At 44.7% G+C, this 21,320-nt stretch overlaps 1 protein-coding gene across 3 annotated transcripts in view; it reads right to left on the bottom strand.

The window, feature by feature from the left end:
• Positions 1-21,320, bottom strand: part of kat2b (K(lysine) acetyltransferase 2B) — a 97,281-nt gene that overhangs the window by 43,372 nt on the left and 32,589 nt on the right. For all 3 annotated transcript variants that reach the window (XM_070881279.1, XM_070881280.1, XM_070881281.1), the window contains exons 4-5: positions 14,744-14,833; positions 11,814-11,995 (exon numbers count right to left, since the gene is read on the bottom strand). In XM_070881279.1, coding sequence (XP_070737380.1) covers positions 11,814-11,995; positions 14,744-14,833 — 272 coding nt within the window. The remainder of the gene's footprint in view (positions 1-11,813; positions 11,996-14,743; positions 14,834-21,320) is intronic.

The raw sequence follows: 21,320 nt of genomic DNA, 5'->3' as shown, positions 1-21,320 counted from the left end.
ACGTAATCCCTGGTCTCCTCTAGTCTATCCAGTTGAAATAATTTGTCCACATGAACATAATCTAGTCCCTTCATTGTATTATCTATCTCTATCAAATCGCCCCCAAATCAATCCTTTTCGAAATTATACAGACCCAGCTCTTTAAGCCTATCTGGGTAGGTAAGGAGTTTTAAACTGGGAATTAATCTTGTGGTCCTCCTCTGCACCCTTTCCAAAGCGTCAATATCCCCCAACATGTGATGAGTCCAGTTCTGAGGCCTAACTGAGGTCTTGTACAAGGACAAAACAATATCATTTGCTTTGTTGTGAATTGTCCTGTGAATACACCCTAGAACACTCTTTGCTTTGGCTACAACTCCATGGCATTGGTCATGAAGCTTTAGAGAGTGATGCATTATAACATCTCACTCTTTCATTTTTGTTCCCTGTAGGGTGCATGTATACTTAGAAATAGACCTAGCATAACACTACACTTTTCTAAATTAAACATCATTTCTCAAACACGGACCTATTCCCCCAACATACTGAGATCAGCTTTGGGCATTGAGTATTCTCAACAGTCCTAACACTTGCACATACCCTGGTGTCATCTGCAAACTTGCAGAACATGTCCCCAACACATAACATCTAGGTCATTAGCAAAAAAAGTAAATAGCAAAGATCGTAACATTGATCCCTGCAGGACATCACTGGTTACCAGTCTCCAAGTAGATCCAAATCCATTGACAACAACCTTCTGCCTACAGGTATTTATCCAATTCAGTGCAGATTTCTGGCACACTCAGCAGAGGTGCGCCGCTTTTGTAGAACTGCAAGGGCGCCAAAAATCTTCAGGCCGAGTTTGGCCGTTCCCCAGCCTCTCCTCGATCCTGCCACAGCGTGGCAACTGGATTCGAGGGCGGAGCCAGGTCCCGGCGCTGAAAACGGTGCCGGGACCTCTGCACATGCGCGCTAGAGTGTGCGCGCATGCGCAGTAGCTCCTCGCCCCCATAATCTGTGTGTTCTGCAGGCTATGTGGGAGGGGCCTGAAGCGCGACGCCCCTATCCCTGGCCGAATGGGCTCCTCATCGGCGGCCCACTACCTTCCCTTCACATAAAGGTAGGACTTCTATTTTTTATTTGTTATTGATTAATTGATTGCTTGTGGACGATTTTTCATAACTCGGGTGCCTCTTATCAATAAAAGCAGACATTGATGCGGAGATTCAACATCGCCTCCAGTGCACCAGTGCAGCCTTCGGCCACCTGAGGAAAAGTGTGTTCGAAGACCAGGCCCTCAAATCTACCACCAAGCTCATGGTCTACAGGGCTGCAGTAATATCCGCCCTCCTGTATGGATCAGAGGCATGGGCGATGTACAGAAGATACCTCAAGTCGCTGGAGATATATCACCAACGATGTCTCGAAAAAATCCTGCAAATCCCCTGGGAGGACAGACGCACCAACATCAGTGTCCTCGTCGAGGTTAACATCCCCAGCATTGAAGCACTGATCACACTCGACCAGCTTCGCTGGGCAGGCCACATAGTTTGCATGCCAGACAAGAGACTCCCTAAGCAAATGCTCTATGCGTAGCTCCTTCACGGCAAACAAGCCAAAGGTGGGCTGTGAAAACGTTACAAGTACACCCTCAAAGCCTCCCTGATAAAGTGCAACATCACCACTGACACCTGGGAGTCCCTGGCCGAAGACCACCCTAGGTGGAGAAAGTGCATCCAGGAAGGCGCTGAGCTCTTTGAATCTCAACGCCGAGAGCGTGAAGAGGTCAAGCGCAGGCAGCAGAAGGAGTGTGTGGCAAACCAAACCCACCCACCCCTTCCCTCGACGAATGTCTGTCCCGCCTGTGACAGAGTCTGTGGCTCTCGTATTGGACTGTTCAGCCACCAAAGAACTCACTTCAGGAGTGGAAGCAAGTCTTCCTCAATTCCAAGGGACTGCCTATGATGATGACTTGGTCTTGGTGATTCAGGTGTAGGGTTCCTTCTATTTTTTATTTGTTAATTAATTGTTTATTACTTTTTGTGCTTTGTTTAGTGCTTTATAAGTCTTGGTGCTAGGTGCAGGTCCTCTCAGCTTCCTTGTATTTTTTATTTGTTATTGAATGCTTATTTTTGTGCTTTGTTTAGTGCTTGGTGCTTTAAATGTACTTACCTGCACTGATTTCTTAACTCTCCACAAGGGTTTTCTGTGCAGGCCACAAGTGGCCACATACGCTGGCCTAAATTAGTTTGGAGCAACTATTAGCTGTCCAAATTAGCTTAAATGGCCAAAACAAGCAAAGGTGGCTGGTAACGCCCCCTTTTGGAAAAAAAAACTAAACTAAAAAAATCCTAACTAACTCACTTACACTGGCACAAATTAAATGTGCAGAATTGCGATTTTTAAGTTACTCCAAAAAAATCACCTGGCCAAATTTGGGCCCATTATCACTAATCCCACTAGATTCTATCTAGTAGAGAAGCTTCTTGTGAGGCACCTTATCAAAAGCTTTCTGTAAATCCAAGTAGACAATATCTTCCGGGTTACCCTCATCCACAATCCTGGTGACTTCTTCAAAAAATTCATAATACAGAACCTTTTTTGCTATCCCTAAAACGACCTTCTCTATCTTAATGGTCATGTAGGGCATCTCTAATTTTACCTTTGAGCACCTTACCCATTAACAAAGTCAAGTAATGGGCCAATAATAAGCCGGTTCTACATTATCACCCGTTTTAAAAATTGGAACTACGTTGGTATCCCTCCAGTCTGAGGGAACAGTCCCGACTCCAGTGAGCTATTAAAGATATGGGCAAGGGGCCCACATAGCACCTGCCCATCTCTTGAAAGAACCTTAAATGGATATCATCTGGGATGACAGTCCAATCTATTTTAAGGTTCCTTATTCTATCTAAGACACTATCCTCATCTATTTTTGATTTCAAGTGTGTAATAGGACCAGAGGACATAAATGTAAGAATAGTGAAAAGTAAATTTGGAAAAGATACTTAGAATAATCTGGGAGGCAAAATCGTAGCGGCAAAACACTAGGCTTACCATGATGCTATAGAGTGATGAGCTTTGATGGGCCAAATAGTGTTTTTCATCCTTTTATTCTCTTATTTCCTTACCATGGCTGGATTGGCCATTTCACATACACCTTCAGTGGGAACAGTACACATGAGCCATCCACCATTTCCACCAAATCTTCTAGGTCTGGGTTAATTATATATCCATTGTGAACTTCTGCCACATATTGGGATGTCACTGGAAGAATGCTCAATAAAAGTTGAGATTACTTCTGCTGCTGCATTATTAAAAGGGCTGCAGCAACTATTTAAAAGGAAATGTCTTTTAAAAAGATAAGTGGCCATTGGCAAGGGGAAAAAAAAAACAAATTACGGATACAATAATGGGGAGGCCAAAATAAATTGCAGGCACAAAACAGAGTCTATGGTAATGGCACAGGAACCGAACATGCTGTTTGATAGATGGTGAAGTGGAGGTGTGGCTGCATGAGGTAACTACAAGGAAGGTTGCACTGTTTAGCGCTCCAAGGCAAACTCCCTTGAAAAAAGGAATGCAGCATGCATGGGCTTTGTTGGACCTGCATTCTGCTTTGGTCCATAGCTCCTGCTGAGATGTCGTTAGCCAGGCTGAAGAGGATAACTTTGGTCTCTGAGGAGCCACGCTTGCAATCTGCCTTCAGATGAACAAAGGCCTAATTTAGAATGAAAGCATCATGACGGTTGCCGAGGAAGCAAGCATTGACCTGCATGCTGTGGTGTTCCTGATCAGTGAGTAGCTTTACATTGAGGGAGTGGTAGCCCTTTGTGGTTATATGGACCATCACATTGTAATCCAGTGCCTGCATGCTTAACTGGTGCCAATGATCCAATAAGGAATTTCAACCCTTGGAAAATGTTCGTCCTACTGCCTTCAGTTTTAAAAGATGGCAGTACTGGAGAACAGGTCAGCAGATTAGAGTTTGAGTGGTGAGCAGCTGAAGATAAGTCTTGAGAACGGGTACCAGGTGAGAACAAGTCCAAGGAACATGTATTAGGTAAGAATAGGCTGAGGAAGCAGGAACCAATCAAGAAAGTGCCAGGAATTGGTAGTCAAACTGAGAATAGGCAATGGGGAGTGGTGACCAGAGATCTAAGCATTGCTGAAAGGAAAAAAAACAAGGAATAAATCACCAAAATATATTCTTACCTAACATTGTTACTCTTAACTGAAGATTGATGTTTAAATCAGGAAATGTATATTTTTAAATGGTTCAACAGTCACTTAATTTGATTTTTGTAAAGGCCACAACTGTTGGCCATTTTAGTTTAGTTGGACCATCAGATCAATGGGCCCAACAATGTCCAAGCCGTTTTTTCAGCGTACTGACCTGAAGCACACCGAATTTGCAAACTGGAAAGGGCGCCAGAAAAAAAGGGGCCTCATCCTAGAAACACAGAAACAAAGAAAATAGGTGCAGGAGTAGGCCATTCGGCCCTTCGAGCCTACACCGCCATTTAATGAGTTCATGGCTGAACATGCAACTTCAGTACCCCATTCCTGCTTTCTCGCCATACCCCTTCATCCCCCAAGTAGTAAGGACTACATCTAACTCCTTTTTGAATATATTTAGTGAATTGGCCTCAAAAACCTTCTGTGGTAGAGAATTCCACAGGTTCACCACTCCTCTGGGTGAAGAAATTTCTCCTCATCTCGGTCCTAAATGGCTTACCCCTTATCCTTAGACTGTGACCCCTGGTTCTGGACTTCCCCAACATTGGGAACATTCTTCCTGCATCTAACCTGTCTAAACCCATCAGAATTTTAAACATTTCTATGAGATCCCCTCTCATTCTTCTGAAGTCCAGTGAATACAAGCCCAGTTGATCCAGTCTTTCTTGATATGTCAGTCCCGCCATCCCGGGAATCAGTCTGGTGAACTTTCACTGCACTCCCTCAATAGCAAGAATGTCCTTCCTCAAGTTAGGAGACCAAAACTGTACACAATACTCCAGGTGTGGCATCACCAAGGCCCTGTACAACTGTAGTAACACCTCCCTGCCCCTGTACTCAAATCCCCTCGCTATGAAGGCCAACATACCATTTGCTTTCTTAACCGCCTGCTGTACCAACCTTCAATGACTGATATACCATGACACCCAGGTCTCGTTGCACCTCCCCTTTTCCTAATCTGTCACCATTCAGATAATAGTCTGTCTCTCTCTTTTTACCACCAAAATGGATAACCTCACATTTATCCACATTATACTTCATCAGCCATGCATTTGCCCACTCACCTAACCTATCCAAGTCACTCTGCTGCCTCATAGCATCCTTCTCGCAGCTCACACTGCCACCCAACTTAGTGTCATCCGCAAATTTGGAGATACTACATTTAATCCCCTCGTCTAAATCATTAATGTTACAATGTAAACAGCTGGGGCCCCAGCACAGAACCTTGCGGTACCCCACTAGTCACTGCCTGCCATTCTGAAAAGTACCCATTTACTCCTACTCTTTGCTTCCTGTCTGACAACCATTCTCAATCCACGTCAGCACACTACCCCCAATCCCATGTGCTTTAACTTTGCACATTAATCTCTTGTGTGGGATCTTGTCGAAAGCCTTCTGAAAGTCCAAATACACCACATCAACTGGTTCTCCCTTGTCCACTCTACTGGAAACATCCTCAAAAAATTCTAGAAGATTTGTCAAGCATGATTTCCCTTTCACAAATCCATGCTGACCTATCATGCCACCTCTTTCCAAATGCGCTGCTATGACATCCTTAATAACTGATTCCATCATTTTACCCACTACTGATGTCAGGCTGACCGGTCTATAATTCCCTGTTTTCTTTCTCCTTTTTTTAAAAAGTGGGGTTACATTGGCTACCCTCCACTCCATAGGATCTGATCCAGAGTCTATGGAATGTTGGAAAATGACTGTCAATGCATCTGCTATTTCCAAGGCCACCTCCTTAAGTACTCTGGGATGCAGTCCATCAGCCCCTGGGGATTTATCGGCCTTCAATCCCATCAATTTCCCCAACACAATTTCCCGACTAATAAGGATTTCCCTCAGTTCCTCCTTCTTACTAGACCCTCTGACCCCTTTTATATCCAGAAGGTTGTTTGTGTCCTCCTTAGTGAATACCGAACCAAAGTACTTTTTCAATTGGTCTGCCATTTCTTTGTTCCCCATTATGACTTCCCCTGATTCTGACTGCAGGGGACCTACGTTTGTCTTTACTAACCTTTTTCTCTTTACATATCTATAGAAATCTTTGCAGTCCGTCTTAATGTTCCCTGCAAGCTTCCTCTCGTACTCTATTTTCCCTGCCCTAATCAAACCCTTTGTCCTCCTCTGCTGAGTTCTAAATTTCTCCCAGTCCCTGGATTCACTGCTATTTCTGGTCAATTTGTATGCCACTTCCTTGGCTTTAATACTATCCCTGATTTCCCTTGATAGCCACGGTTGAGCCACCTTCCCTTTTTTATTTTTACGCCAGACAGGGATGTACAATTGTTGTAGTTCATCCATGTGGTCTCTAAATGTCTGCCATTGCCCATCCACAGTCAACCCCTTAAGTATAATTTGCCAATCTATCCTAGCCAATTCACGCCTCATACCTTCAAAGTTAGCCTTCTTTAAGTTCTGGACCATGGTCTCTGAATTAACTGTTTCATTCTCCATCCTAATGTAGAATTCCACCATATTATGGTCACTCTTACCCAAGGGGCCTCGCACAACGAGATTGCTAATTAATCCTCTCTCATTACACAACACCCAGTCTAAGATGGCCTCCCCCCAGTTGGTTCCTTGACATATTGGTCTAGAAAACCATCCCTTATGCACTCCAGGAAATCCTCCTCCACCGTATTGCTTCCAGTTTGGTTAGCCCAATCTATATGCATATTCAAGTCACCCATGATAACTGCTGCACCTTTATTGCATGCACCCCTAATTTCCTGTTTGATGCCTTCCCCAACAACACTACTACTGTTTGGAGGTCTGTACACAACTCCCACTAACGTTTTTTGCCCTTTGGTGTTCTGCAGCTCTAGCAATATAGATTCCACATCATCCAAGCTAATGTCCTTCCTAACTATTGCATTAATCTCCTCTTTAACCAGCAATGGTACCCCACCTCCTTTTCCTTTTATTCTATCTTTCCTGAAAGTTGAATACCCATGGATGTTGAGTTCCCAGCCCTGATCATCCTGGAGCCACATCTCTGTAATCCCAATCACATCATATCTGTTAACATCTATTTGCACAGTTAATTCATCCACCTTATTACGGATACTCCTTGCATTAAGACACAAAGCCTTCTGGCTTGTTTTTTTAACACCCTTTGTCCTTTTAGAATTATGATGTAGTGTGGCCCTTTTTGTTTCTTGCCTTTGTTTACTTGGCCTTCCACTATTGCTTTTTACCTTTCTACCATCTGTTTCTGACTCGATATTACTTCGCCCTATCTCACTGCATAGGTTCCCATCCCCTTGCCATATTAGTTTAAACACTCCCGAACTGCTTTAGCAAATGTTATCCCTAGGACATCAGTTCCAGTCCTGCCCAAGTGCAGACCGTCCCTTTTGTACAGGTCCCACTTCCCCGAGAACTAGTTCCAATGTCCCAGGAATTTGAATCCCTCCCTCTTGCACCACTGCTCAAGCCACGTATTTATTCTAACTATCCTTCTCCCTCTACTCTGATTAGCACGTGGCACTGGTAGCAATCCAGAGATTACTACCTTTGAGGTCCTACTTTTTAATTTAACTCCTAGCTCCCAAAATTCAGCTTGTCGCACCTCTTCCCACTTCTTACCTATATCGTTGGTACCTACTTGTACCACGACAACTGGCTGTTCACCCTCCCTCTCCAGAATGCTCTGCAGCCGCTGCGAGACATCCTTGACCCTTGCACCAGGGAGGCAACATACCATCCTGGAGTCTCGGTTGCGGCCGCAGAAACTCCTATCTATTCCCCTTACAATAGAGTCCCCTATCACTATAGCTCTCCCACTCTTTTTCCCACCCTTCTGTGCAGCAGAGCCACCCACGGTGCCATGAACCTGGCTGCTGATGCCTTCTCCTGGTAAGTCATCTCCCCCAATAGTATCCAAAACGGTATATCTGTTGGGGGAGATGACTTACCAGGGGAAGTATCTGGTATATCCTGGCCGCTCTTCGGAGTCCCCGGAGTCGTGGTGTGGTGTACAGTCTGAAGGAGGGGGCAGAGCAACAGGCCTGCGCAGAAAGCACTGCCGGCACCTGCGCGCATGCTCAGTGAGGGCTGCACACGTGCTCCTGCCCTCCCAGCGCGTCCTGTGGGCTGTGAGCAGGACCCGATGCTCGCAGCCCCTATCCCCGGCTGAGTGGCCTCCCGCACCGGCCGGCCCACTGAGTTACCGGGTGAGGTAGGACTTCGGTTTTATTTAGTGGTTGTGTGAGCTTGAGAGTTCTAATTGGGGGGGGGGGGGAAGCGGAAGGAAGAGTTTTTAGGGGGTGGGGGGAAGAGAGGAGAGTTTTGGGGGGGGGGGGGAGGGAGGAGAGTTTTGGGGGGGGGGAAAGAGAGTTTTCGGGGGGGAGAGGAGAGTTTACGGGGGGTGGGGGAGGAAGAGGAGAGTTTTTGGGGGGGAGGAGGAGGAGCGGGGGGGGGAGCGGGAGAGAGAACGAGTGTTTTGTATACCAGCAACTCTCTCTCTCTCTGGCTATCCCCCCCCCCACCCCGTGACATCGCGGCCAGCAGCTCGCACTTCTCCGGTAAGATTTACTTCATTTTTATTAGTATTTTAAATGTTTGAGCTTTTCCTTGCAATGTTTGGTGCTTGGTTGTTGAGGTCCTCTCCAATTCCCTTCCCTCTCCTATCCCTGCCCTAATGTCTGCCGAATGTGCGTTGCTTTTTCTTCACTGCCCACAAGGGTTTTCAGAGCTGGCCACATACACTGACCTAAATCGATTTGGAGTAAGTTTTTGCTGGCCAAAGTGGCATAAATGGCCAAAACTGGCGTAAGTGTCTGAGAACGCTCCCTTTTGGAAAAAAAAACTGACCTGAAAAAAAACTGACCTAAAAAAAAAATCATACCTAACTGACTTACTCTGGCGCAAACCTTTTGCAGAAAATGGCATTTTTAAAATTGCGCCAGAAAAAACAACTTACTCCATAAAAATTGATGTAAATCATGGCCAAAATTGGGCCCATAAAGTTTAACTTTAGTCAAGTCCTGTTACAACCAACATAGCAAAGATCAATAAATAATGTGATCATGGTCTTGTGTTCAGGAAGTGTGTCAAGGCAGGTACCCATATTTTCCTACTTCTGTTTGAACCAGGAAATTTCATGGAATCCACATGCAGCCCGTGAAGAATTATCACACCTACAGCCAGTCAATGGCATCTTCAAAGAGCAGGTGAATTAAAGTTTGGCATCTCTCGTGCTCATTCCCATAGTCATCTGTTAATGTATATAGAATGCGGCATTGGCCTTGTCCTAGCCACTACTTATTAAAAAGCTTTGGTATCAGCCACAGCAATAAATGATAACACCACTGCACTCCCAATTTGTTTAGTCCAAGTAGTTTCACTTCCTACACAGCATCAAAATTATGGAAATCCAAGTTTCGGTTGACTGGGTTAAAGTGGGATTTGGAAGGAGACATATTCAACATGTCCCCCATGTCCTTTCATAGTATTAGGCAGTCCCTCGTATCGAGGATGACCCGCTTCCACATCAAAAAGGGATGAGTTCACAGGTGTTTCAATGACCTGACATTCTAGGTCCCGAACTACATACTGAAGGGTGGAAGATGCCTGTGCGTGGATTCTTTTAACGTGGGGTAGCGGTTGCACACCAGCCACCACACGGGCTTAACAGAGCTCAGTCTTGATCCAGTGACAAGGGTTAACCAAGACGACTGGAGACCAAGTCTAAGATGCATGACTATTATTCTCAAAAGATATTTGCTTAAAATTAGGATCAGCTCAGCTGGAAATCTTTGAATCAACGTTGATAGAAACTTGCGATGTTTGATCACTGAATTTCAGTGTTCTCTTAGACATACAAGTAGTGTGGCATACAGATGAAGGATAGAGAACTGGAAGACAATAAATGATAGAAATAAATTTAAAGCGTACTAGTTCCTCCTTCCAAGGAATGGGTAATTCGTGATAAAATGGACCCCGAGTGCTGCAGTGTATCCTGTAGATGGCACACACTGCAGCCACAGTCTGCCTCTGGTGGAAGGAGTGAATGTTTTAGATGATGGATGGGGTGCCAATCAAGCAGATTGTTTTGTTCTGGATCGTGCTGAGCTTCATGAGTGCTGCTGCAGTTACAACTTTCCACGTAATTGGAGAGCATGTTATCATACTCCTGACATGCCTTTTAAATGGCGGCAAGGCTTTGGAGAGACGGGGGGGGGGTGCTGAAATTCAGCCTCCCGATGAGGCCAGTTACCGCCCGAAAGTGGTGGCCACACAGCGATGTCGAATGGCCGCCACTTGCGAAATTCTCCTCTGTGGTTTTTCCGGCAGTCTCCACTGCTACCAAACCCCCCCCTAAGTGCGTCATCAAAGCGTGTACCGTCGATCTCCCGTCCCGCAAGCAAAATTCACCTAAAAAAAATCTTGCGGCCGTTATGCGGCGCCCCCGGCAGTTTTTTCTGTTGGTGCAGTGTGTTTGCAGTGTGTGTAAAATGGCGGTGCGGCCACCATTAAAGGGGAGGGCACACTGCTGCAGCCACCATCGGCCCGACAATTATGTCCCTGGGTTTGCCCGGACCGCCAACAGGCAGCCTGGCACTCCTCCTGGGCGCCAGGCCACTGGCCCAGCCGAAACCCTCCCTTGGTGGCCCAGTGGTCCTAGTTCGCAGTGGCTCTCCCCTCCAAGTGTAGGGGAGAGACGTGGTGACGCGCCAGCGTGATGACGCACTCAGCGCTATGCCGATGACCGACAGCAGCAGACACTCCGCCCGCCCCCCCACTTCTTATGACCGATCTTCTGCTCTCCATCCCACTTCCGCCCCCATTATACCGACTTCCGCCCCGCTCGGGAAAAAAAAACAAAGAGCTGAATTTAGCACAAGAGGCCACCGCATCCACCGCGGCGGTGGAAACACAGGAAAAATGGTAGGTGCGACTAATTTCCGACGGGGATGAATTTCGGCCCTAGGCTGTGAGCCACTAGCAGCAGAATACTCAGCCTCTGACCTGCTCTAGTAGCTACAGCAACCATGTGGCTGGTCCAGTTGAGTTTCTGGTCAATGGTGATCCCTAGGATGTTTATGGTAGGGGATTTGGTGATGGTATGCCATTGAAAGTCAAGGGGAGGTAGTTAAGCTCTCTCTAGTTGGAGATGGTCATTGCCTGGCACTTTTGTGGCACAAATGTTATTTGCCACTTACAAATCCAAGCAGGACGTTGTCGAGTCTTGCTGCATGCAGGTTAGTTATTCTAATCAATCAACAAACCAGTTGATCAGAAATTGTGTAAGAGGGGTAAATGATTTTTAAAAAAATTAAATACTGGCTTTCCTTACAAGTTGTACAATAGTTTTGAACAGCTTCATAACCTTTGACTTCAGTTAGAGTCTCCAGGGTTGTCGACAACCCATCCCACTCAGTAAATCTTACTCACTACCACAATATACCATGTAGATGATATAATGTGGACTCTAAATGTATGTTACTGGGCTGTAATCAAAGAAGAATTGCAACAACAAAAAAGCCACGAGAGCTTTTTAGGAATTAAAAGCTGGAACACGGCCTACACCAAGTCTCACAACATTCTGGGGCTTCCCATTGTGTGTACGATTTGTCTAATACCTTGTATAATTAACCTTGTATCCAGCACCATCATCATTTGGTGACCGAAGCCTTCGTTGTGAGGGAGTTTCCAGCTGCCAGTAGTTGATTCGATTCAAAAACATTTTGGACAGTTCACAAATAGTTTGCCTTTCCTTTGGTGGAAGGTGACTAAACTTGTACTGTACAAAATTAATAACTCCCTAAATAAAAAAAAGAAAATGTAAATAGCATGTTTAAAAAAAACTCATACAGTTCCATGTAGCATGCAAAAACAGGTCAGTAAACGTAGAGTGTTTGCTTGTACTTGTCAATTTCAAGCCAGTTCGCCAGTTCATAAATTCACATTAGAGAACAGCATAATTCTTGTAGGCTGGAACTGATTTCAAAAAAGAATAAAAGAAAGGAGAAAGCAAACAATGTGGAAAGCTCAGACTTTCCCCAAACCATGTAAAATCTAACTACCTATTTGATCTTGTGAAATATGAATGTACAAACATTTTCATCTGAAATTCATCTTTACTTTTTTAGCCGAGGCATTAACCAGCTTTAAAATAAATAGGTTAATGTCTCTGCTAAAATATCAGAGAAAATATTTCAGACCAATGTTATTTGCTAGCATCCCAAGCACAATTACAAGCCTCAAGAGAAAGTTTTGCAATAAATAATTCCTGGTCCCAAATATAACTAAGCAAAACTCTAGAATCTTCATCTATCACCATGTCTACATTATTAAAATTTATTTCCTGTACAATTTTTTATATTCAAGTCTCTGCTTCATGTGCCATTCCTTGGCCAAAAGGGACAAGGCGGTGAGAGAAAATGCTTTAATTTAATTTAATTTAAAAAGAAACTGAACATGTTTCATGGCTAAGTAGTTCTGCTCAGCCGGTAATCTCATCTGAGATAAATACCATGGCCCCACGTTTATAAAACAGGTAACGTGTACATTATTGGACCATTTATATGTTTTATAGTCTACATTATTATGGATTCTTCTCCACCTATTTAACCTCCTGAGGACAAACGTGCTCCCTGATTTCCAAATGTAATCAGAGTGACTAAGCACCTGAACAAGTATGAGCTGATGAAAGAGAGTCAGCATGGATTTGTGAAGGGTACGTAATGTCTGACTAATCTAATTGCATTTTTTGAGAAGGTCACTAACATGGATACACCAGACTAATATCAAGTTAAAGGGTTATGTTACGAGGACAGGTTGCATAAACTTTGTTTGTATTCCCTTGAGTTTAGAAGGTTGTGTGGTGATCTTATCAAGGTCCTTAACATAATAAAGTGATTTGATAGGATAGATACAGAGAAATTGGGTCTAAATTTGTGGTTGGAGGCTTCCTGTGGATGGATGCCGCCGAACCCCAATAAATCTATGCACCTACCTGATGGTCCTGGATCCCCAGAGACTCGCGCTCCTGGGCCTGTTGGCATATACATGCGTACAGGCACACGTATCCCAGGGGCGCATGTGATTCGCAAGCGCTCCTGAGATCACATAGGCCAGCCCAACCAATCAAAGGGGATTCCCATTATGCTTATGGGGATTCCATTTACGTATGGAATCCTTGAAGCTTAATAGGAATCACCCAAAAAATACATTTTAACACTGAAATTTTAAAAAATCATTACATATTTAAAATGAATTAAAATACAATTTATATTTAAAACAAAAAATTAACTTAAATTTAAAAATAACACTTATTTTACAGATTTATGTTAAAATAATTTTAAAAATGTATTTTAATATTTATTTTCACCCGTACGCTGGTAAAAGGCCTTACTCCTGCTTTTACCAGGTGCAAGAGTTTCATGGGCATTCGTTGGGAAAGTGTTGAACAAATAGCCCAACTCTCCGCCAGCAAATGTCCATTTCCCAGGGATGCGGAGGATCTGTCAATAAGAATCTTGACAGATTGCAAGTTCCAGGTTTTCGCGCATGCTGAACATGAAATCACATACGCGGTCATAAGCCCTGGAAAATCCGGGCCATTTCTTCTGGTGAGGGAATCCTGAACAAGGGGCATAATTTTAAAATTAGAGCTTGGCCATTTTGGATTGAAATCAGGAAGCACTTTTTTTTTACACAAATGGCAGTGGAAATCTGGAACTCTCTCCCCAAAAAACTGGCTTCTAGATCAACTGAAATTTACAAGTCAGAGATTGATAGATTTTATGTTAGATAAGAGTATCAAACGATTTGGAGTAATGGCGAGTAAATAGAATTGAGGTATAAATCATCCATTATCTAACTGAATGGTGGAATAGGCTCAACCTACACCTACAGCTTGCAATCCCAACCAAACACATGGGAAGGCATAAGCATGTTTCCTAATATTTATTTTATAAAACTGTATAACTGAATCACTTCCACTGAAAGTGGTTTTGTAATAGGGCAAGTTTCCATTGGGCAGATTTGGCACTGTGCATGCGTGCAATTCTCCCATTTGCTCCAAAGCAGTGATTGTGACTTTAGCGCTACTTAGAGGTCTGAGAGGTCAGCCCAGTGACAGCTGCACCTGAAAACTGTCCCCAATGTCAGCTGTGCAGCACTTTCAGTCTGAGCCAGGTAATGAAATTTGTGTTCCAGGAGAGTTTCACTGCTTCCAACAAGAATGTTGGGTGCTTTATACAACATTGTTTCAGACATCATTTGTGCTGTCATACAAAGAGGAATAAGGTATTAACGAGGAACTTAAGAGAAAATAGGAGCATTTGAAAAAAAGAGTAACATACTTAAGCACAGAAAGTTCAAAAAGAATCATCCAATGGACTTTTAGGTTACATTTTCCTGAACTAAATCTCAGCCGGAATAGTTTCTTCCATGCCCCAATTTTTATTTTTGGGCATATTGTTTTAGAACCAAACTGTTCATACAATATCCAAGGCTAAAGCTCACTCTACAGATTGCAGTTTGCAAATAACTTCACTCTCTTTACCTGTTCAATGCTGGGTTTCTCAAAAGGTGGACTTCCTAATGGTCCTTCCACCACAGGGTTACCCATTTGTAAAATACATTTTCTCAAAAGCTGTAAATGTAATTAAACACATATCATGAGTCCAGAAGGGAAAATATGCATAAAATGGAAGGAATATATCCTTTAAACTTTTGGCATGCATTCAGTGCCAGAATGAATGAGAATTGCTCTGGGGAAATATGATCAAAGGCAAGAATGTGAAGGAAATAAATTGGGAACCATTACAGGTTTCAACAGGACACAAACATCAAACGATATTAAACAACAGTACCTTATACAATAGTAAATGCAATTGAAATAATTGTTATTAAAACTAGATGAATCCAGATATCTCTAATCACACAGTTGATAAATGTACTGTGTGTTGTGACATCCGAGGTTTGATCCCAGGCTGTACATGTTTGACATGAAACTGACAACATATTTTTCTAAAAAGAGTTCTATTATTAAAACTGTTTGCAGTAGAATTTGTGTATAATTTTTAAAAACTAGCCAATCTTCTGTAATCCTGCTCACAGTAAGTCAAGGATATGTAGTTATACAAGGACAGAAGTGTTATATCATGCTACACGTAATTCTAATGTTAAAGTGCAGAAGTGTGCAACTTCAGGTTTGTGTCCCTTATGATGCCGCAGGATGTAATTGTTATGCCTTACTGAGTCAATTCAAGCTTCATTATTCTGAGTCAGATTTTATAAATAGAAATAAAACTGAATGTATTGAATAATTTATATTAAAAATATATTTCTAATATAAGCTAGTTTTAAAGCTTTATATAAAGTATAATAAACATTATGTATGCCAAAAATATACATTTCCACACTCCTCCTTAACCCACCCCTTCTCCAATCACTGCTCCCTGTTCCCTCCTAAACATTCTTAGCTGTCTCCACTTCTTCAATTTCCACATTCCTATCCCCCAATTACTTCAACCTCAATCATCTCTTGGCTCTTTCAAGCTGTACTCTCTCACAGGTAACAGAGAAACATTTTAATTTTGTTAAGGTTCCACTCATCAATCGAGAAAGTAAAAAATGACCCCAAGAGGATAATAATGTATGTGCAGACTATGTGATAGCAGTCATGCGTATGCGATCCAGCGCGGCAGAAAAATAAATATGGATTAAATAAAGATGAGAGCAAGGATTGGCCATTTTAAAAAAATAAGTAAAAATGTTCAAGGATGTATTTTAAAGGAACTCAAATAAAAAACTAAATATGGGCGACACACAGGAGTGCTCCAAAGTTCCAAAACTAAATCCAGAATAACTGCAGTGAAATGGAACTCATTTTTTTTTTAAACTGGAGGATACTGATTAAAAAGGGCCCGTAACAAACTACAGTATAGACCACATGGTTACCTGCCACACATTTGCCATTGATCACAGCTGAAAGCTAAGACTAGAGCCCAGGAAAGGGAATTGTAAGACAGCACAGAGCCTCAATGTAGGTACAAGCTTCTCAGACACAAACGGGCTTCCAATGAAAAACATTAATAAAGTCACAAAAGGTCATTCTTTGGCAAGTTTATATGTGCTATTGTAGAATATGTATTTTGTGTGTGTTTATCGTGTATTTTTTGGTCCTTACAGCCTAATTACTAAAAAAATAAGCTGGCAGATAAAAGTGTTAAAAATATATATTTTCAGATTAGAATGGTCTCCTTTTTTAAAGTGCTAGCTGTTGCTAACCAACAATTTTTGCTGTGCAACTTAATGAGCAACCATTTTTGTTCTGAAACTCATGGTGATTTTTACTTGTGCTGCCTACTTACTGATTAGTAAGGCACCTACCGATTGGATTATGAATTTTTGCTGATTTGCAAAGATTTCCTCTTCCCTCCTCACCACCTTCAAACTCTTTCCCTTCTCTTTTACCTCTACCCTCTACTGTTTCCCCTGTCATCCCCATCCCTTAACCTTCCCGCCTCCTGTTCTTCTATGCTCCCCTTTTTCATCCATTCATCGTTTACCATTTTCTCCTCACTCCCAGTCCCATCACATTGCTTTTTGTAGCTGCAATACCTGCTGTCCCCCCAGGCCTGCTGCCTAATCTTGGCCAGTTTTCCAGTACAGAGCAGCAAAAGCATCAGTTTAGTTTTGAAAGCACTCATTGTGCTTATAATGTCAAGGAAATACTATTGTGTTCCTAACACAGATGAGGCTGCACTCAGGGAGGTTAAAGTAACAGTGACCTCAGTCTTTAATAAGACACTCCAGAGTGAGGAACAGGCCTTGTGGGCCAGCTTATATACAGTGCTCCCAAGGGATGCTGGGATCCCTTGGGTCTTCAGGGGATGAGCTCCCTGGTGGCGGAACATGGGAGTGCATGCTTTACAGATACACACCATCACTCCCCCGTCCAAAGTCAAAGTGAAAACTATTTACAAGGTGAGGCGGTCGGAAGCCTTTCTTTCCCTGGTGGACTGCCTCGGTACAAATGTCTGTTCTGGTGTGTTGGCTGTGCCCTCGCTGGGCTGGTGTGTTGTCGGCCCTGCAGGGCTGCTGGGTAAGCCTGGCCTTGCTGGGCTGTTGGGCGTGATGGGTTTGATTTCCTGGTCCGGCGTGGTGTCGTTGATCCTTTGGGTGTGTGCTGTGGGCTCGAAAAAGGTGGTGCCTGCCGTAGGTTGTTCAGGGCAGTCTGTGAACTGCAGCCTCGTTTGGTCCAGATGCTTTCTGCACATTTGTCCATTGTCTAATTTGACTACAAACACCCTATTCCCTTCTTTAGCTATCACCGTGCCCGCGTTCCACTTGGGACCATGTCCATAGTTTAGCATATACACAGGGTCATTCAGATCAATTTCCCGTGACACAGTGGCGCGACCATCGTTTACATTTTGTTGCTGCCGCCTGCTCTCTACCTGATCATGCAGGCTGGGGTGAACCAGCGAGAGTCTGGTTTTAAGTGTCCTTTTCATGAGTAGCTCAGCCGGAGGCACCCCTGTGAGCGAGTGGGGTCTCGTGCGGTAGCTGAGCATAACTCGGGACAGGCGGGTTTGGAGTGAACTTCTGTGACTCGTTTAAGGCTCTGTTTGATGGTTTGTACTGCCCGCTCTGCCTGCCCATTGGAGGCTGGTTTAAACGGGGCCGAGGTGACATGTTTGATCCCATTGCGGGTCATTAATTCTTTAAATTCGGCACTGGTGAAACATGGCCCGTTGACACTGACCAGTATGTCAGGCAGGCCGTGGGTGGCAAACATGGCCCTCAGGCTTTCAATGGTGGCGGTGCTTCCCGACATTATTTCACATTCAATCCATTTTGAAAAAGCATCCACCACCACCAGGAACATTTTACCGAGGGCCAGACCATGGTCGAGGATCTAGTGGTGCCTCTCTGGGCGCGTTGCTCAACTGAGCACATACGCTGCATTGACGTACACAGGACTCTAAGTCAGAGTCGATACCGGGCCACCACACGTGGGATCTGGCTATCGCTTTCATCATTACTATACCCAGATGTGTGCTGTGGAGATCCAAGATGAACGTCTCCCTACCCTTTTTGGGTAGCACTACGCGGTTACCCCACAACAGGCAGTCTGCCAGAATGAACAGCTCGTCCTTTCGCCGCTGGAACGGCTTGATTAGCTCTTGCATTTCAACGGGGATGCTGGCCCAGCTCCCATGCAGTACACAGTTTTTACTAGGGACAGCAGAGGATCTTGGCTGGTCCAAGTCATAATCTGGTGGGCCGTGACAGGTGATTTATCATTTTCAAATGATTCCATGACCATCAACAAGTCTGCGGGCTGCGCCACCATCAACAAGTTTGCAGGCTGCGCCATTTCCACCCCCGTGGTGGGCAATGGTAGCTGACTGAGAGCATCCGCAGTTCTCGGTGCCTGGCATGTGGCGGATGGTATAGTTATACGCTGATAGCGCGAGTGCCCACCTTTGTATGCGGACTAAGGTATTAGTATTTATCCTCTTGTTTTCAGCGAACAGGGATGTGAGGGGCTTGTGATCGGTTTCCAGCTCAAATTTGTGGCCAAACAGATACTGATGCACTCTCTTTACCCCAAACACACATGCTAATGCCTATTTCTCAATCATGTGAAGGCGCTCTCGGCCTTAGACAAGCTCCTAGAAGCATAGGCGACAGGTTGCAACTTCCCCGCAATGTTAGCTTGTTGTAATACACACCCGACTCCGTACGACAACGCGTCACATGTTCGCACAAGTCTTTTACACAGGTTATACAATACAAGCAGCTTGTTGGAGCATAAAATGCTTCTGGCTTTCTCAAAAGCAATTACTTGTTTTTTTTCCCCATACCCAGTTCTCACCGTTGCGCAATAACACATGTCGGGGCTCTAAAAGGGTGCTTAACCCCGGTAGGAAGATACCAAAATAGTTGAGGAGTCCCAGGAACGACCGCAGCTCCGTGACATTCTATGGCCTGGGCGTGTTCCTGATAGCCTCTGTCTTGGCGTCTGTGGGCCGAATGCCGACCGCCGCGATCTTTCTCCCCAAAAACTCCACTTCTGTTGCCATGAAGACGCATTTCGACCTCTTCAGCCGCAACCCTACGCGATCCGGTCGCTGGAGGACCTCCTCCAGGTTTTGTAGGTGCTCGACAGTGTCCCGACCCGTGACCAATATGTCATCCTGAAAAACCACCGTGCGTAGTACCGACTTGAGTAGGCTCTCCATGTTTCTCTGGATGATCGCTGCAGCCGACCGAATTCCAAACGGGCATCTGTTGTAGATGAACAGTCCCTTGTGCGTGTTGATGCAGGTGAGGCCCTTCGAAGACTCCTCCAGCTCCTGCGTCATGTAGGCCGAAGTCAGGTCGAGCTTGGTGAACTTCTTACCTCCTGCCAGTGTCGCAAATAGGTCGTCTGCCTTAGGTAGCGGGTATTGGTCCTGTCGTGAGAAACGATTAATAGTTACTTTATAATCGCCGCAAATCCTGACCGTGCCATCACTTTTGAGTACTGGAACAATCGGGCTTGCCCACTCGCTGAATTCCACTGGGGAGATAATGCCCTCGCATTGCAGCCTGTCCAGCTGAATTTCCACTCTCTCCCTCATCATGTGAGGTACCGCTCGTGCCTTGTGGTGAATGGGTCGTGCCTCTGGGACCAAGTGGATCCGCATCTTCGCCCCGGAAAAGTTTCCAATGCCTGCCTCAAAAAGGGAAGGAAATTTGTTGAGAACCTGGGTACATGAGGCCTCATCGACATGTGATAGCGCTCGGATGTCATCCCAGTTCCAGCGGATTTTGCCCAGCCAGCTCCTTCCAAGCAGTGTGGGGCCATTGCCCAGGACAATCCAGGGTGGCAGTTCGTGCACCGTGCCCTCATAGGTGACCTTGACCATGGCGCTGCCCAGGACAGTAATAAGCTCTTTGGTGCATGTTCTCAGTTTTGGATGGGGCTCAGGGCTGGTCTGAATGCCTTGTTGCACCACAGTCTCTCAAACATCTTTTTACTCATGATGGATTGCCAAGCGCCAGAGTCCAGTTCCATGGCTATGGGTAAGCCATTCAATTTTACATTTAGCATTATAGGTGGACATTTCGTCAAAAATGTTTGCACCCCATGCACTTCAGCATCTGCCTCCTCTCTCTGAGGCTCGAAATTGCGTTGATCCACCATGGACCGACCTTCCGCTGCCACGTGGTGGTTAGCAGGTTTTGCAGAGCTTGCAGCTCGTTTGCAAGCTCGTTGGAGGTGCCCCATTGTTCCACAGCTCTTGCAAACATACCCTTTGAAGCGGCATGAATAGGCGGAATGGAAGCCTCCACAACGCCAACAAGGTGTGAATTGCCCTGCATTCATCCTTTGTTGGGGACTCTGAGTCATAGAAACATAGAAAATAGGTGCAGGAGTAAGCCATTCGGCCCTTCGAGCCTGCACCGCCATTCAATGAGTTCATGGCTGAACATGCAACTTCAGTACCCCATTCCTGCTTTCTCGCCATACCCCTTGATCCCCCTAGTAGTAAGGACTACATCTAACTCCTTTTTGAATATATTTAGTGAATTGGCCTCAACAACTTTCTGTGGTAGAGAATTCCACAGGTTCACCACTCTCTGGGTGAAGAAGTTTCTCCTCATCTCGGTCCTAAATGGCTTACTCCTTATCCTTAGACTGTGACCTCTGGTTCTGGACTTCCCCAACATTGGGAATATTCTTCCTGCATCTAACCTGTCTAAACCCATCAGAATTTTAAACATTTCTATGAGATCCCCTCTCATTCTTCTGAACTCCAGTGAATACAAGCCCAATTGATCCAGTCTTTCTTGATATGTCAGTCCCGCCATCCCGGGAATCAGTCTGGTGAACCTTCGCTGCACTCCCTCAATAGCAAGAATGTCCTTCCTCAAGTTAGGAGACCAAAACTGTACTCAATACTCCAGCTGTGGCCTCACCAAGGCCCTGTACAACTGTAGTAACACCTCCCTGCCCCTGTACTCAAATCCCCTCGCTATGAAGGCCAACATGCCATTTGCTTTCTTAACTGCCTGCTGTACCTGCTTGCCAACCTTCAATGACTGATGTACCATGACACCCAGGTCTCGTTGCACCTCCC

Source organism: Pristiophorus japonicus, chromosome 5 (genome assembly GCF_044704955.1).
Source record: "Pristiophorus japonicus isolate sPriJap1 chromosome 5, sPriJap1.hap1, whole genome shotgun sequence".
NCBI lineage: Eukaryota > Metazoa > Chordata > Chondrichthyes > Pristiophoridae > Pristiophorus > Pristiophorus japonicus.
This window is presented reverse-complemented; position numbering and strand designations above follow the sequence as displayed.